The sequence below is a fragment of the Mycothermus thermophilus genome (genome assembly GCF_041956435.1).
Source record: "Mycothermus thermophilus strain CBS 625.91 unplaced genomic scaffold VTJ04scaffold_3, whole genome shotgun sequence".
NCBI lineage: Eukaryota > Fungi > Ascomycota > Sordariomycetes > Sordariales > Chaetomiaceae > Mycothermus > Mycothermus thermophilus.
In genome coordinates this window covers 844,314-861,057 of record NW_027191429.1, presented here as the reverse complement: position 1 = coordinate 861,057, position 16,744 = coordinate 844,314, and the positions used below count along the sequence as shown (strand labels likewise).

The 16,744-nt window shown below is 57.7% G+C and overlaps 8 protein-coding genes across 8 annotated transcripts; 3 read left to right on the top strand and 5 right to left on the bottom strand.

Moving 5' to 3' along the window:
* Window positions 1-90: 90 nt before the first annotated feature.
* On the bottom strand, window positions 91-1,983 carry VTJ04DRAFT_4415 (uncharacterized protein; the record flags this gene model as incomplete). The annotated part of the gene is made up of 1 exon (XM_069362422.1): window positions 91-1,983. The coding sequence occupies one exon, from the start codon at window positions 1,981-1,983 to the stop codon at window positions 91-93; it is 1,893 nt and encodes a 630-aa protein (XP_069219370.1).
* A 412-nt stretch (window positions 1,984-2,395) lies between these two features.
* VTJ04DRAFT_4414 (uncharacterized protein) lies at window positions 2,396-3,694 on the bottom strand (the record flags this gene model as incomplete). Its single annotated transcript, XM_069362421.1, has 3 exons — window positions 2,396-3,020; window positions 3,077-3,136; window positions 3,207-3,694. The coding sequence occupies 3 exons, from the start codon at window positions 3,692-3,694 to the stop codon at window positions 2,396-2,398; spliced, it is 1,173 nt and encodes a 390-aa protein (XP_069219369.1).
* A 345-nt stretch (window positions 3,695-4,039) lies between these two features.
* On the top strand, window positions 4,040-5,839 carry VTJ04DRAFT_4413 (uncharacterized protein; the record flags this gene model as incomplete). The annotated part of the gene is made up of 1 exon (XM_069362420.1): window positions 4,040-5,839. The coding sequence occupies one exon, from the start codon at window positions 4,040-4,042 to the stop codon at window positions 5,837-5,839; it is 1,800 nt and encodes a 599-aa protein (XP_069219368.1).
* A 1,048-nt stretch (window positions 5,840-6,887) lies between these two features.
* VTJ04DRAFT_4412 (uncharacterized protein) lies at window positions 6,888-7,712 on the top strand (the record flags this gene model as incomplete). The annotated part of the gene is made up of 2 exons (XM_069362419.1): window positions 6,888-7,012; window positions 7,094-7,712. 2 exons carry the CDS (start codon window positions 6,888-6,890, stop codon window positions 7,710-7,712), a joined length of 744 nt encoding a protein of 247 aa, XP_069219367.1.
* Window positions 7,713-7,942: 230 nt separating this feature from the next.
* On the bottom strand, window positions 7,943-8,932 carry VTJ04DRAFT_4411 (uncharacterized protein; the record flags this gene model as incomplete). Its single annotated transcript, XM_069362418.1, has 2 exons — window positions 7,943-8,467; window positions 8,573-8,932. 2 exons carry the CDS (start codon window positions 8,930-8,932, stop codon window positions 7,943-7,945), a joined length of 885 nt encoding a protein of 294 aa, XP_069219366.1.
* A 973-nt stretch (window positions 8,933-9,905) lies between these two features.
* On the bottom strand, window positions 9,906-12,031 carry VTJ04DRAFT_4410 (uncharacterized protein; the record flags this gene model as incomplete). Its single annotated transcript, XM_069362417.1, has 5 exons — window positions 9,906-9,976; window positions 10,082-10,255; window positions 10,341-11,319; window positions 11,382-11,908; window positions 11,986-12,031. The coding sequence occupies 5 exons, from the start codon at window positions 12,029-12,031 to the stop codon at window positions 9,906-9,908; spliced, it is 1,797 nt and encodes a 598-aa protein (XP_069219365.1).
* Window positions 12,032-12,107: 76 nt separating this feature from the next.
* VTJ04DRAFT_4409 (uncharacterized protein) lies at window positions 12,108-12,745 on the bottom strand (the record flags this gene model as incomplete). Its single annotated transcript, XM_069362415.1, has 4 exons — window positions 12,108-12,329; window positions 12,426-12,438; window positions 12,534-12,546; window positions 12,718-12,745. The coding sequence occupies 4 exons, from the start codon at window positions 12,743-12,745 to the stop codon at window positions 12,108-12,110; spliced, it is 276 nt and encodes a 91-aa protein (XP_069219364.1).
* Window positions 12,746-14,837: 2,092 nt separating this feature from the next.
* VTJ04DRAFT_4408 (uncharacterized protein) lies at window positions 14,838-15,657 on the top strand (the record flags this gene model as incomplete). Its single annotated transcript, XM_069362414.1, has 3 exons — window positions 14,838-14,918; window positions 15,016-15,177; window positions 15,364-15,657. The coding sequence occupies 3 exons, from the start codon at window positions 14,838-14,840 to the stop codon at window positions 15,655-15,657; spliced, it is 537 nt and encodes a 178-aa protein (XP_069219363.1).
* Between the last annotated feature and the right edge of the window lie 1,087 nt (window positions 15,658-16,744).

Genomic DNA, 16,744 nt, shown 5'->3' with positions numbered 1-16,744 from the left:
CACTCCAAATACTAGTCTATACCTACATAAGGTACCCCCTTCAATCCTAATACTACTACTACCTAAGATACGTAGGTAGGTACCTCGTACCTACTGCCCACTCCCCCTCCTCCACAACAACCCCTTAAAACTTAAACTCGGCAAACTCAGCCTCCGATCTCCCCTACCAACCTGTCCCTGTCCCTTCTCCCACTCATGTTGATCCTGATTCTGCTCATGATCCCGCTCCTGGTCCTGATCCTCCTCCTGCTGGTGGTGATGATGGTGGTGGTGGCCGTGGTTGTGATGGTGTTGGTGGTGGTGGTGATGCAACTGTGCTGGCGGGAGGTGGAACAGCGACAGCTTGCGGATGCGGGCTCGCCAGGCGGCGACGTCTCGTGCTTCGTCGTCGTCTTCCTCGTCGTCGGCTACTGCGGATTGTTGTTGCTGTTGTCTTTGTTGGTGGTGATTGGATTGGTTGGTGGATTCTTCTGTTGTAGTAGTAGTGGTGGTAGTGGTGGTGGTAGTGGTAGTAGTAGTCCTGTCTTGTTTGCAACTGACATCGTCGTTCCTGTCGCCGTCGTCGTCGTCGTCGTCGTCCTTGTCTTTATGTTTGTGTCCGGTAGCTGGCGACGCCACCGCCGCGCCGTTTAGCTGTCCCTTTCCCACTTCATCATGCCCCTTTTTGCTGAAAGGCACAGACCAGTTCCCGTACATCCCCGCCGCCCACTCTTCCTCATCCTCCTCGTCGTCGCTCTCATCCCACCTAAACGACCGCCTCGACGCGGACGCAGTCGTGGGGGTAGGGACAGGTTTGGTATCATTCTCTCCTTCTTTCTCGACACCAGCATCATCGTCAACACAAACACCAGCACTACCGGCGGCTGGGTGTGTTCCACCCTGCTCTTTCTTTGTCCCAAAACCGCATAACCGCTCCCCAGCAGCGGCAGCAGCAGCAGCGGCGGCGGCGGCATGGGTGTTGCGAGGCGTGAAGCAAGGCGAGAGCGGATCGAGGGTTGACGAGGACAACGACGATGACGGCGCCGTCTTCTTGCGAGGTGTCGTCGTGTCGCACGTCGGACGGTGTTTGGATGATCGTGACTTAGTCGTCGTAGCCGTGGGGGTTTCCTTTTCTTCTTCCCCGACCTCATCGACTTGTTCTCGTGTCTGGACTAATAAATCTGGGCTCTGCACCGGATCATCGGAAAAGTTCATATCCACCACCGACAGCGGCGGCGGCGGAGGAGGAGGAGGTGGTGGTGGTGGCGGCGGGGGATATACCAATGGCGTAAGATTCTGATGCTGCTGCTGCTGCTGGTCCTGCGGGAGTTGGAAATACGAAACCTGCTGTTGCTGATGCTGTATATGCTGCTGCTGCTGCTGCTGCACATGCTGCGCGGCATGCACGCGCATCCACCTCTCCCGATTCTGCAGCTCAATCTGTATCTCGCCCAGCCTGAGCAACAATCTCTGTTCCTGCTGTGTGCTTTCGGCGATCTTGGACCTCAGCAGCGCCGCTTCTTTGCGACATTTTTTGATCTCAGCATGCGTTGTCCCCGCTCCAGCTGTCGCCAGCTTCGCCTCAACACCCGCGTACCGCTCAAACAGCCGCGTCGCCCGCTCCCCTTGCTTGTGCAGGCTGTGCAGGAGGTAGGAGCGCTCGTTGTTGAGCTCCTCGAGCGGGCACGGGTCGAGGGGTTGGATGTAGGCGAGGTAGCAAGTTGTCGTTGGGGAGAGGGGTTGATGGGAGAAGGAGGAGAAGGAGGAGGAGGAGAGGGCGACGGAGTTTGCGCGCGCCATGGTGGTGGTGGTGACCTCGGGACGCGGCGGTTTTTTGGTGGTGGTGGTGGTGGTTGGAGGACCCTCGCTGCGGCGGTGGATGGGAAGGGATTTGGGAGAGACGGACCGGGAGGACGCCTGTCCACCGCCGCCGGTGCCGCCGCCGTGGTCAGGTTGGATAGAGGGTGTGTTTGTTGTTGTGGTGGTGGTGGTTGTTGAGTCCATCGATCTGGTTCAGAGACGCCTCATGTTCCGAGGGTCTCCGAGTCGATCATAAAAGTGTCGAGGTAGGTCTTGTGGCCCATCATGATGGGATTTAAGTGACCGTCTGCCACCTGCGGGTCGAGGGACAAAGGGAGTCTCGACCGGCGGCGTCGTTGGGCCTTTGTTTGTCCCCGAACCCCATTTCGAGCAACCCTGGACAAGGGCGCACGGGTGCCGGGGCAAAGAGCAAACACGTCCCGATAAGGGGACCTCTGCAATGATTTGGCGCCCGATTTACCGGGGACGATGCCCGGCCAGCGGCAGGCCGTGGCAAAAGCGAGCGTTTCAAAGGGAGGCCGTACCGTAGCCTCATTCCCGTAGGCGGCTGGCTCCAGACCAACAATCGTTGGCGCTCAACGGCGACAATGGCTAACTAGAGGTGAAAGCCGTCGTGACCAGGGGGGTCGCAGAACCTCCAAAGGCCAGCTGCCTCGGCGGCCTTCCGGACGGAGGAAACCTCTTCTTTGGTGACGGCGCGGTTGATTTCTGCGTATCGTTTCTCGGCGGGAGCTGCTCCCTCGTCGCCGTCCCCTTTGTCATCACCGGCCGACGACCTCTTCTTGGATCGGGTATTTGGCCGGCCAACATAAGCGTCCGGGTGGTACTGCTCCATGATGTTGACAAAACAGTCCCTTGACACCTCGGTCGCGAGGAAGCGCATGATCTCGGCGCTCTCGTCCTCGAAGCCGGGCATGACGAGATGGCGGACGAGCACGCCCTTCTTGGCGATGCCGTCGGGAGTGAAACACAGATCGCCCACTTGGGCGTGCATGGCCTTGATGCTCTCGCGGGCGGTGGCGGCGTAGTCGTCGGCCTTGAGCAGGCGACGGGTGGATTTGGGCGACCAGAGTTTGAAGTCGGGGAGGTAGATGTCGACGAGGCCGTCGAGGAGCTCCAGGGATGCCAGGGAGTCGTAGGCCGAGGTGTTGTAGACGATGGGGATCCTCAGGCCGTTGTCTCGGGCGTGGAGGATGCTGAGGACAACCTGGGGCACGACGCTGGATGGTGGTCAGGGGGAGGTCATGGTTAGAGAGAGGACTATGAGAGAACTTACTGCTCAGGGGTGATCAGGTTGATGTTGTGGACATTGCCGACGTCTTGAAGCTTGAGGTACCTGAGTAAGATAGGTATTTTATGTCAGCGGGGAATAGTTTTATATTAAAGCTCTACTGTACTGTACATACCAGTCACCCAACTCCTCCGGTGTCAGGTCCTGTCCGTTCCTCTGATGAGAGATGTCGTGGTTCTGGCAAAAGACACAGCGCAGATTGCACATGCTGAAGAAGACGGAGCCGCTGCCGTGGTGGCCCTGGATGCACGGCTCCTCGCCAAAGTGCGGGGCGATGACATTGACCTTGGCCTTCTCTCCGATCAGACACATGCCCGTGGTCTCGTAGCGGTTGACGCCGCAGAGACGGGGGCAGAGGTTGCAGTTGCGCAGGTGGGCGTAGGCGGCCGAGCGCTTCTTGGCTGCGTCGACGGAGCTCAGGAGCATGTAGCGGGGGGTGTAGTCGTCGAGGAGGAAGGGAGGGGCCAGATGGAGGGTACGAGTAGTGGTCCGGCCATGATGAGGGTGAGGGTGAAGGTGAGAGTGAGTGTAAGGGGAGAGTCTCAGGGGGAGAGGACGAGGAGGAGGGGAGCGAAGGACTCGGCGCAGGAGGGTGCGATGCATTTTGGCTCAGATGGGATTTCTATGTGTGGGAAACACAGCATCTCCGCATCATAGACTCCAACGATCAAAGTCACTTTTTTTTCTTGATGTCAATGTCTCTGTGGAGTGAGATGGTACAATGATCCATGTTTCCGGGATGCCCATGACCTTGGCCCAGGTACCGCACAGTATGAGGACAGTGTTTTGATCTCCAAACAGTACGCATTAACAGCAGCAAAACCACAGTTCAATTCCAGCCTCGCACTGTTAGGACTTAGTGAGAGTTACTGTCATCCAAGTTGCATCACAGCTCCAATCTCCAACTTTTTGACTTTCTTCATCCCCCAACCACCACAACACCCAACCATGTCCAAAGCCGCCGCCTTCCTGGCCGACCCTCCGCCCGTCGACGGCCGCCCCAGCTTCGAGACCATTCTCAAGCACGGCCACCAGGACCTCGTCCAAGCCGTCGCCTTCAATGGCCACGGCGACAGGTGCGCAACCGGCTCCGTCGACGGCAAGATTCGCGTCTTCAACCGCCAGAAAGACGGCACATGGCGACACTGCGACACCTGGGCCGCCCATGCCAGCGAGGTTCTGGAGCTGCAATGGCTCCCCACCACCGTCTATCCCAACCTTCTCGCCTCCCTCGGCATCGAGGGCCGCTTCAAGCTCTGGACCGAAGACCCCTCGGCCACCCCAGGCCGGAGATTCTCTGAGTCCACCCGCAACGCGCCCCTCGTCAGCCTCTCCTCCCGCTCCCCCTACCTCGGCGCCATGAACTCCTCCACCTCTTTGCCCTCCGGCGCCGACCCCATGATCCATCCCACCGGCAGCGCCGCCCAATCCTCCTCCGCTCCGCCAGGAGCTGCAACAACAGCAACCCCCTCCAACCCCTCCTCCCAACCCGTCACCCCCGCCTACGAAACCCGCAACGCCCGCTCCCCCTATCGGTCTTTTTCCATCAAACACCTGGACGACACGCGCACTACCTACCTCGCCCTCCTCTCCGCCGACGGCGACCTCTTTGTCTATGAAAACGAGCACATCGAAAACCTCGCCGCATTTACTCTGATCGACCACTTCTCCACCGTCACCCCCGGCCCATCCATGCCTCTGTCCTCCTCCGTCGGCACCACCCCGACCGCGTCCACCACCACCATCTCGACCCAGGGCCTGATCTCCACCCCCTCCTCCACGCTGCCAACCCCAAGCTCAGATCATCATCAACATCCTTTCCAATCGACGCACCCCTCCCTCCTCTCCTCTTCTCAACCCCACCACCAACAACCCCGCCCCACCCGCCTCGCCGCGCGCGGCGAAGAAACCTCCTTCAAAGTCCGCTTCGACCCCAACCCGGAGCCGTGCTACACCGCCCTGCGCGCCGGCGTGCCCAGCGACGCCCTGGGCTTGGTCGTGGCGGTCATGGACCGGGTGCGCGTCTACCGCACGCGCGATGCCGTCCGCTCCGTGCTGGGCGTCCCCGCCATGGTCAAGAGCTTTTATCTTGCAGCCGAAGTGGGCGCGCCGCCGGGGGATCCCGCGGCCCATCGCGGCCTGGTGAGAGACGTGGCCTGGGCGCCGGGGAATATTCGCGGGTATGATGTCATTGCGACGGCGTGTCAGGACGGGTGGGTCAGGGTGTTTCGGCTGGAGACGGTGCCCCCGCCGACGACGACGAGTGAGGAGGAGTCCAGAACGGTGGAGGGAGATGGGGGAGAAGGGGATGTGGAGGGGGATGGTGGTCCGGGGAGTCAGAGTCCGTGGGCGCAGGGGAGGGTGAAGAAGCATGGCAGGACGAGGAGAGTGAATCCGGAGGGGGATTCGGCTTCTTCCGGTGGTGGCCATTCCGGGAGGCCGTCGTCGTCGGGGATCAAGGTGGGGTTGGACCAAAGTCGTGGCGAGACAACAAGCACAAGCACTGCTGCTGCGTCGGCCGCGTCGCAATTGAGCGTGCAAACCCCCGTCAGGCACGTGGCGACCGAGATTTCGCGGCTCGACTGCCATCGCACGCCCGTCTGGCGGGTGGGGTTTGACGACGATGGGCAGATTCTGGCGAGCGTGGGCGACGAGGGGAGGTTGATGTGTTATCGGCAGAAACCGGACGGGACGTGGGCGAAGAGCACGGAGTTGGCCATGGTAAGGATGAAGATGGCTGTGCCGTGAGGGGGTGGCATCGGTTGAACTTCCCTTGCCCACGACGTCTTACTATGTTGACGGAGAACTACGGATGGAATCCGGGCGGCAGTTACCTGGTTCGTTATGTGACTATGGCCGGCCAGCTCCCGGGCTGTTGGGAGGTGTGAGTTAAGGCTGAGAAGTGGTTGGGGTTCCCAACCAGCCTCGGACCTACTTCAAGAAAGCGCGGGATGGCTGTGGATGTGGTCCTGACGATGAGGGCTCTGCTGCGTCACCATGAACGAGGACCGGGAGCTGAAGCGTGGTATATACTCGACTCCCTTCAGCATGGGGACGTTAACCCTCCGGACCGCTGTGGTCCGGGGTGTTAAACGCTGAATTACGCCCGATCTACGGATACTTGGTACATGCTACGACGAAGTAGTATGTAGGTTGGACCAGTCGACGCCAAAATATCTCATCCACGTATACCTAGGTATACCCTTTTATGGCACTGCAGAGCAATGGGCATGATGAGCTACCTGAGGTATGGACATTCAGGCGCTGTATACATGAATGGAACCGAAGGTATTACATATAAGATACTCATGAGAGGCACCTCAACAATCCCAGTGTCTCATTTCAGGGGAAACGCAGAACCATTTTAACAGATGTGGATTCTGAATAAAAGTAAAATAAAAATTGCTCTAGTAAGAGAGGAGAGATTCTGTCTCTTCCAGTTGTTTCTCCATTCCACATTGTTAAAATCCTTCATCTTTAGACCAGACATCGTCGGGAGAGTGAGGGTTTACTTGGAGTGGTGTTGTTGATGGCATGTCTTGGCAGGGGGCCAGGGGATCTCTCTCCATTGGTACCCCCCTGTAAATGCGACGTCGCCTTTCCTTTGAACTGAATGAACTCGTGTCGCGTCCTCCGTCCATTATCGAACGTCCAACTTTCAAAGTGGCCACACCTGACCAAATCTTGGGCTCGAACCTCCAACACCTCCCTCATCGCCGTCACCGACCACGACCGGAATTCCATTTGCGACAATTGATCCATACACAATCCCCAATCTAGAATAGACAAGAACACAATGGCGCCCTCCAAACCCTCGCCCTCCGAGGGCAAAGACGTCTACTCGGTCATCCTGCCCACCTACAACGAGCGCCAGAACCTGCCCATCATCACCTGGCTGCTCAACCGCACCTTTAGCCAGCAGTACGTTTTCCTCTCTTTCTCTCTCTCCCAACCCCACATAAAACACACGAACCCCCGAACTAACAGCCTTGCCTTCCACAGCAACCTCGACTGGGAGCTCGTCATCGTCGACGACGGCTCGCCCGACGGCACCCAAGACGTGGCGCGCCAGCTCGAAAAGGCCTTTGCGCCGCACGTCCAGCTGCAAACCCGCACGGGCAAGCTCGGCCTGGGCACCGCCTACGTGCACGGCCTGCGCTTTGCCAAGGGCAACTTCATCATCATCATGGACGCCGACTTCTCGCACCATCCCAAGTTCATCCCGCGCATGATCGAGCTGCAGCGCAAGCACGACTACGACATCGTCACGGGCACGCGGTATGCCGGGGACGGCGGCGTGTATGGTTGGGATCTGCGGAGGAAGTTGACCAGCAAGGGCGCGAACGTGTTTGCGGATACGTTGCTCCGGCCCGGGGTGAGTGATTTGACGGGGAGTTTCAGGTTGTATAAGCGTCCCGTGCTGGAGAAGTTGTTTGAGAGCACGGATGTGCGGGGGTTTACGATGCAGATGGCGCTGGCGGTCACGGCCAAGGCGAAGGGGTATAGCATTGGGGAGGTGCCCATTTCGTTTGTGGATCGGGTGTATGGGGATAGTAAGCTGGGCGGGGAGGAGATTGTGGAGTACGCGAAGGGGGTGTTGAAGTTGTGGTGGTCGATTTGAGGGGTTAATGGGTAGATGGATGGATGGGTGGTAGTGGTGGGAAGTGGATGGGTTTTGTTCTGTTGTGTGTTATTGTATCTGGTACAGGTTGAGATTCATCAGGGGATCAGAGTCATGGAGTTGCGGGATACTACTACCTATCACTATACAAGAAAACCGGCTTGTAATCTGGACCTTCCTTATTCCCATCTCAACCCTCATCCCCTTCGCACACATCCCCCCTCCTGGCCTTACATATTCCTCCCTCCCGTTACGCTAATCACCTGCCCCGTCACGTACGAAAACAACGGACTCGCCACGGCCAAAATGGCACTCGCCGCCTCGGTCGGCGTCCCCGCCCTGCGCAGCGGTATATCCGCAAATTCCTCCACCCCCTTTGCGTCGCCCGTCTTCTTCTTCTGCTTGGCCGGAATCCCCAACGCCACCTTCGTCCCCTCCACCTCAATGAACCCGCCCTCCTCCTTATCCGCGGTCAAGCGTGTGGCAATCCGCCCGAACGCGACCGTGTTTGCGCGCACGCCGAACGCCGGGCCCCATTCTTTCGCGACAGTCTTGGTCAGGCCGATGAGCGCGGCCTTGGCCGCGGCGTAGTTGATTTGCCCGGCGTTGCCGTGCAGGCCGGAGGTGGACGAGACGTTGATCACGTTGCGGGGCTCGCCGTCTTTGACGCGGAAGTAGGGCGCCAGGGCGCGGAGGAGTTTGAAGGGCACGGTGGTGTGTAGGGCGAGCATGGTGTTCCATTGTTTGTCGGACATCTGGATGTCGTTAGCATCAGCACCACAACCAGAACCACCATCACCATCGCCGCATCAACCACCAATACAGCAGGGGAGAAAGAATAAAAGTAAAGAAAAGAATACCTTATGAATAACCCCATCCCACGTAAACCCCGCGTTATTCACCAACACATGGACCTTCCCGCCTCCAAACTCCACTGCCTTCCTCACCAACTCGTCAATGGCCTCATCCTTCAACAAATCCCCCTTCACCGCGATCGCCGCGCCGCCACTCTCCCGGATCCGCGCGGCCACCTCCTCGGCCTTGGCGCCATCAATGTCCGACACGACGACGAGCGCGCCCTCGTTGGCGAACAGCCGCGCGCACTCCGCCCCGATGCCCTGTCCCGCACCCGTGATGATGGCGGTTTGTCCGGAAAGCAGGCCCTGGGGGTAGTTGAGGTGGCGGGCGATTTGGGCGGCGCGGGAGGATGGGGGGGACATGATGATTGTGGTGGTGGGATACTTAGTAGATCGGGAGAGACGGATGGAAGGATTGGAGGTAGGTAGGAGGAGTACGTGGTACTAAGTAAGTGAGATGATGGATGAAGGTGTACGTGGTAGGAAAGAATCAAGATAATCTCAAACCAAACCTACACAAGATATGCTAGCAAACATACACGCAGGCATACAGGGGAATGAATTACAATTATAATACCTACAGCGATGGATGAAAACGCATACCCCAACACAGACAGCCCAAACAAGGACATGCCGAGGTCTACGGCTGGACCTTTACCCCGGATGGATCCCCCCATGCATCAATCGGCCCCGCTCCGGTTCTGGGGTACAGGTCCCGACGGGACGTTCCGCCCGTTGCATGCATGTCCGAGACAGACAATCATCAAAGTAGAAATATGATGTATTAGAAAGTAGACACTCCAAGGTAAGGCACCTAGGTATTATTCCTCTTCCCATATCGGGAATCACACATCCATACCTCGTCCACTGCCCTTGGGAAGGGTACCTTACTTTAGGTATAAAGCACAATATAAAACAGCCGGAAGCTGTGGTCAACTCAACACCAGCAATCTCTATTCCTATTCCCCTCCCATCTCCAACCGCCAACCCAGCCTCCATTAAAATATCTACCTCGAGGTATCAAAAATATATATAACCCTCCTCCAAAAGAAAACAAAAATTAAACCACCGCAGCAGGGCTGGCAGTTTAACCCCTCCCTCCACCCCCTTCTCATCAACAAACACAATGCGGTATCATGCAGCAGACTATAAAGAAAAACATCCCTTGCGGAAATAAAACGGGACCCACAAAGCAAACAAAATAAAAGGGGGCGAAAAGACATGATCCAAGATATATGATGATGATGTACCTGCGCAGACAACCACCGCTCCCACACAGGCCACAACCAACCAACCACCCTCAACTCAAACAACAACAACCTCCCTCGGTAGGTTCTCACCTCACCTTGAAAAACTCCAGGATATCATGCCGGTGGAAGAAGCTGCGCATCCGCTTGCCAAAGATATCTGTTGTCAAGGAAACAAACAAGTCAGCGCTCCGTTCGATATCGCGTAAAACCACATCCAAACAATCCAAGGCTCCTTCTTGGGGTAAGGATTCCGGAAACTTACACATGGGAATGCTCAGCAAGCAGACGCCGACCTGCAGCGAGGCCAGCACGTTGAACAGGGGCGTGGCCCGCGTGCCCGTCAGGACGAGCCAGTCGAACGCCTTGAGCGTCAGCGCAAAGCTGAAGATGTTTTTGAAGATGATCATGCACGTGAAGCCCTCGATGGCCAAATCGCCTGTTTTTGTTTTCGTTAGTATCAGCGTCGTTCGGCCACTCAACCACCACAAACAACCATCTGAACGAAAAGGGGGCCAACATACGATAAGCATCCACAATATACAACGAGCTCGCCACGGCGCCAATCACCATGCCCGCCACCTCGAGCGCAAAAAACGTCAGCGGCACCGCGTAGTGGTACTGGTTCTTGAGCAAGCCATCGACCGTGATGCCCCAACCATACAACCCCGCGCAGCCGATAATCATCTGCGGAATCACCAACACAATGCGGAACTCGGGCTCGTAGACGCCATTGTTCCACTTGGTCAGCAGGCGCGCCGAGAAATCCGACAGCGCGCCGGCGATCACGAAGCCCAGAATGGCACCGATAAACGCGCCCGTGTACGCGTACCCCGTCTTCTCCTCGCCCCACCACAGCGGCGACCCGAGGAAGAACTGCGCCAGGATAACGCCGATGAAGACGGTCCACCCGATCATCATGCCCTGGATGAGGCAGGCCCAGAAGAAGGCCGGCTGGAGGAACAGGGGCAGCGGGCGCAGGAGGAGCTTCCAGTAGCTTTCGTCCGTCTTGCGGCCATTGAAGAGGGCGATGGATTCCGCGAGCGTCGCCTTGCGCTTGGTCGGCTTGGTCTGGGACTCGACCGTGTCGCTGCTCTCGTTGGATTGCTTGTTGGAAGAAGCGTTCTCGGCGTTGTCGACGTGGACCGTGTTTTCGCCGGTCGAGGCGTCCGTCTTTTCCTCCTCCTTCTTGGACGGGCCGGCCTCGGCGGCATTTTCGGGAGATTCGACGTGGCCGGTTTCCGGCTCCTTGGAGTTGTCAGCGGCGGCGGCGGCCGGGTTGTCGCGATCCAGGAGGTCGAGGTTCAGGCTGGTGTCGCGGCGATAGGCCGTCTCTGGGCAGAAGAAGTAGACAAACGGCAGGCAGACGCCGCAGAAGATGGCAACGAAATAAAAGGTCCACCACCAGCCAATCTCGTTGGTGATCTTGCCGACGAGGATGGGCGTGAAGAAGGCACCGCCGAACACGGCCAGGTTCGTAAAGGCCATGCGCTTGCCGCGTTCCTGCATCATCATGTCAGTCTACATTCCCCTCTCTCCACGACCTTTTCATTCTCGATGCTCACATGCACATAATACAAGTCACCCACGGCCGCGTTGACCAGTGACTCGAACGGCGCGGTCGCGATGCCCTGCATCACGCGCGAGGCCAACAGGCTATCATAGCTGTGCTTGGACGCGCCGCCCCAGGCCGAAGTCGCGATGAGCAGCACGGTGCCGAGCACGAACAAGTGGCGCTTGCCCCAAATGCGGCCCGTTGGCACGAACAGGAACGCGCCGAGCCCGACTCCAAGCAGATACCAGCCCGTGAGCTCGGCGACGAGGGTGAAGTTGGTAACGAAGTGGAAGGTCAGGGTCAGGGTGTTGGCGGCGAGGATAGGGCCGAGGCAGGTCGCGAAGATGGCGACCATAGACAGGATGAAGGTGATCAGATCGCGCTTCCACAGCGGCCAGTTGAGCGGATCGTTGGGGTCGTCGGACGGCTGCGGCACGAGGATGATGGGGACGGGACCGCTCGTGTCGCACTTGAGGCCCTCGGTGCCGTTGACGGCATATTGCGGACGCTCGGGGTCATCGAAATACCGGGTCGTCCCTGAGCGGAGGGTTAGTATTCTTGTTGGCGACTGCGCGACACCAAACGACGTCACGGAGAGAAAAGAGAGGTCATACCTGGGACATGGGACATGACCCGGTCCTCTAAAACTCCCAAACCCATGGTGGGCAGGGTTGTTGGTGATGCTCCGGGAGATTTGGAGTCGTTGGCAACAGGAGGGGAAGGAGTTGTCGGTCACTCAGACACTCTCGATGTTGACGCGGCGATCCAGAGAGATCTGTATGACGTGCGTCCCCCCTTTTTTACTGTTTGTATTTTTGGCGGTGACAGCGGCGACGGTTACAGTCGAAAGTTGCCGCGTAGGTTGTGGGCTGATTGACACTGGGTCAACGCAAGCAAGACCGGACAGGTCGTGTTCAAGCGTGAAAAAGATGCTTGGGGGGGGATGTGCCCGGTTCTTCTGGGGTCAACTGGGCGCAGTGCAACGTGAGGTGAGGCCATGCAACCCCCCAATTCCCAGAACGCTTGGCGGTGATGGGAGGAATCTTCACCTAACCCTGGGATTGGAGCTGTCTATTAATTAGTACAAAGTAAACTCTCTGCTTCAACCTTGAGACGACTCCGAAAAAAAAGAGGCAAAAAAAAGGGAGGAAATGGGACTCACATCCCACTCTCAACTGTCCAGTCGAGCAATGATGATGCACCTCAAGGCTGGCAGGATGCAAGCACCGCCGCTGCACGCACGTCCCCGAGACATTCCCAGGATCCAGGATCCTCCGCACGAGAAGCAGCCGTCGGCCGTCAGCCGGCGGCGTCAGCCCAACAGCATCCTGGAAGCAGGCACTGACAAACCAGCAGGTGCCGGGTGGGGCTCATCCCGACGGCAAATTTGGCCCCAGCAAAGGTCCGGCCAATCCCAAGGTTGAAAGCAACAAGGCATCGTCAAGCCACCGAGCAGTCTGAAGACGAATCACGGCAGAGTGGCTGCGTCGAGCATCTTCTATGGTGTCTCGAGAGGACTCGGCAGCACACTGTCGACTCCTGAGGAATCTTTTGGTGCGTTCTTTTTGGGGTCTGGAAGGCCCCTTGCATTTTCACTTTTGCTGGCTTGCTTGTTGTGTGGTTCCAGCGCCATTGAAAGAAGAGGCAATGCGGCGACTAGGCCTGGGTGGGGTGGGTATCCACAGTGAGGTGGTTGGAGAACCTCCAAAACTACTACAAGTCCATGCCTACATACCTAAGTACTGGGTAGTGAGCTTGGATCGGCATAGGTATGACGAGTCAAAAGATAGGTACATACATTCGGCTGTCTCGGCGAGATGGCTGTTGTTCCAGGCAGTTTCGTCATCGCCGCCCACCGCTTCTGGATCGTGGTGTTGTCGATCTCACCACCTCCGAGATCTGCCTTTGATTCTACTGGACCAAAGTCCAACCAATGCCCGGATCCCTTCGGGGCCCGGACTTAAAACCATGTCCGCCGTCCGGTCTGCGGTGTGCGAGATGGCCACCTATTAGTACGCAGGACGTCGGCGCTCCATACCCAATGCCGCAGTTTCAAAAGTTGGTTCGTCGGTCAGCCGCCGGCGGCTCCTGACAAGAGGCACTGCACCGCACACTGCTGACGGGCTGATGTTTTAGCCTCAGCGGCCGTTCCAACCACGACCATCTTTCGTTGACAAGGCTTCTGTTGGCAGGATGTGTTCTCGATCGATTGGACTGTCATGGATCGGTCCAACGGCGCGGGTGCAGCAAACGCTAGGTTGGGCGCTTCATCAATATTCTGTGCCGCACACAGCCGGCGGCCCATTCGGTTGTGTTGTTATTGTCTGTCCCTCAGACGTTGCTTGCACAGGCGAGTTGCTGGAAACGGACCCCAAGCCCGACAGGCGGATCGATCCGAGTTGCAGTGCAGCCCAGTAGCGCAAACTGTGGGACGGTGATCACTGAAGCATGACAGAGAGGCCAGCTCACACAACTAACAGCTCACTAGCTCTGGCGGTTGTCAGGTTGCCGGCGATGCGGTGAGGGAGTAGCCCACGTCAGGTACTATGTACATACAGAGTTGAAGAGATGGCAGGACAGGCTGAAGATTGTAAACTCGGGGGCGTGTTTCAGCATCTTAAAAGACCTGCATCAAGTCACAAGTCAACCGGCAACGTCATTCGGTGCCGCTGTGCTGGTGCTGGTGCTGGTGCCATCCATTGGGTGGCCATGATGATCTTCCATCCAGCTTACACAGTAATTGATTTCCAACAAACAACCGTCACATCCATCCACGAAGCAACCTCCGCAACAGCAAACACATGGACGGGTGGGTTGCGGCTGCCATGCATGTCCCTCCGCAGAGTGGATCCACCCTCCCTCAACCCAGCCCTGCCCCAAACGGCAAGCGGGGGATTGATGGGCAGCGACGCGCACTCATTGGCTCGGTTTTTTGGAGCTCTAAAGAGTTGGGGCCTTGTTGTTCTCCAATGCGAGGCCTCGGGGTGGCGCTGGTTGCCGAGCTCTTTCTGGGAGCAGCACTTTTACTGGGCTGGACAACCTGGAAAATGGGCTGGGCGTCCATTCCCAGCTTAGGTTGTCCATGCATTGGACGGGATCCAATATGCAGGTCTGATCATTTCCCCAGGGGACGGGAATGGGATGGACATGGCATGGCATGGCATGGATGGATTGGGGATGAACTGGAATGAGAGGCTGGCTGCCCGGTTTTTTTGCTGGAAAAAATACCCCTGGTTCCTGGTATTTAAAGCCTCGCGTAGGGAGGACCGGGTGCACAGGGCCCCGCGTGACAATTGGATCCTGGAAGGTTTATTGTCTGTCGGTCTGTCTCCTCCGCCTTGACCTGACTTCCACTTCTTCTCTTCATCTCCCCCAAGTCCTCCGCTGCTCTGCTCTGTTTGAGTCGTGTGTCCAATTCCAACTCCTCTTCTTCTTCCCACAACAACCAAACAAGTAAACAACCAAAATGAAGGTCTACGGCGCTCTCCTCTCCTTCTTCATCGCCTGCGCCGCCGCCCAGGGCGCTCCTCAGCTGCCCGAGTGCGCTGTACGTACCTACCTAATTAACCCCTGAGCGTGTTGCTCCAGAAAAAAAAAACAAAACAAACTTGACTAACACGCGTCTCTCTCTCCCTCGTCTTCAGCAAAACTGCGCCAGCAAGTTCCTCGAGGAGGGCATCGGCGACTGCGGCCGCGAGGTCAAGTGCATCTGCGAGAACAAGGACTTCCTCGACAGCATCGCCTGCTGCCTCGTCGGCGTCTGCGACGAGGAGAAGCAGGCTCAGGCCGTGAACTTTGCCGCTCAGGTGAGTTCTTCTCTTCCCTCAACCCTCCTTTTCATTCCCTCGCCCCCTACTATATGCATCCATCCATCCATCCATCCACCACCCCATCCGCCAAACCAAACACTTCTCAACCCACACAACCCAACCAACCAACCAACCAACCACAACACACAACATATACTAACCGGTCAATCAAAACTACTACAGCTCTGCAAGGGCTTCGGCGTCAACGACCTCCCCACCTCGGTCGCCTGCAAGACTGCCGCCGCCCCGACCGCCACCGGCGACTCCACGTCGACGGGCGGCCCCGCCCCGACCACTACCGGCGCTGCCGGCGGTGACGACGACGAGGACGACGAGGACGACGACGGCGAGTCCAACACCACCGGCGGCGCCGCCAACGCTCCGTCGCCCACGAGCAACCCCGGTACCCACCCCACCGCCGCCGCCCTCGGCTTCGGCGCCATTGGCGGTGTTATCGCTGCTGCTGCTCTTCTCTAAATCCCCAACTAAGAGGGTAAAGAGAGGTTTGGGCAGGAGGGGAGGGAGTGGTTGAGAGAGGGAGGATGTGTGGGGTTTGTTGGGTGACGAGAACAGAGGAGAGGGCATGACAGGAGGGAGGAACGAGAGTTGGGGTGGATGGATGGATGGATGTATATACCATCGGTTGGAGGGTATGGACGACGCAGCTAGGGAGTCTTGTCGATAATATCTAATTTATTGGAAATGACGTCTCCTGCTCCGGGTTTTTCCTGCTGCTTTCGTGAATCCTTGGTAGTGATGACAGAGCTTCTCTCCGGGTTCCTGCATATAGTGTTACACGACGCCGTCAAAACTACGTGATCTTCTGGGCTGGTCAACACCGATGGATGGGTACCTGCTCTCTTCAACAGGTATGACGCTGCTTGGAAAAAAGTAAACATCAAGTACATACATGATCCTACTCCTAAGCTGTGTCGTTTGGGTATCAATTCCTCCCCTTCTAACACCTATGCCCATCATAGGACATACTTCTATCCCCATGGTCTTCTACGTACTGTGATGTATCTCTCAACCCTCAACACCCATCCATCACCTCTTTATACCTACTTACTCCTCCTCTCACCACCCCTTATTTCCTACGCCTCGCCTCCACAAAAACCAACAACCCATCTACGCACTTCCTTACTTACTAGCTTACCTACCTCCCCCGACTTTCTTCATCACCACCCTCCCCTGGGCCTCATCCACCTCCCACCCCACCCCAAACTCGCTCACCAACTCTCCCCACCCACGCCCACCCATCCACTTTTGCAGATCACCCAGCGGGAAGTTCAAGTACGCCTTCCCCACCGCCTTCAGCGCGTGGCCCGTCACCCGCGGCTCCGCCATGCCCATCAGCCGCGCGCGGTACCCGTCCGTCGTGCTGCGCAGGAGTTGGTGGAAGCGGATCCAGTTGTTGGACGCGAGAGCGCGCAGGACCGAGGTGAGGTGGGATTCGTCCGTGACGATGGCGGTGTCGGTTGCGGAGGAGGAGGAGGAGGAGGAGGAGGAGGAGGAAGTGGGTGGTGGCGGTGGGTGGGGTGTTGGAGGCGTGGCTCGGTGCTGA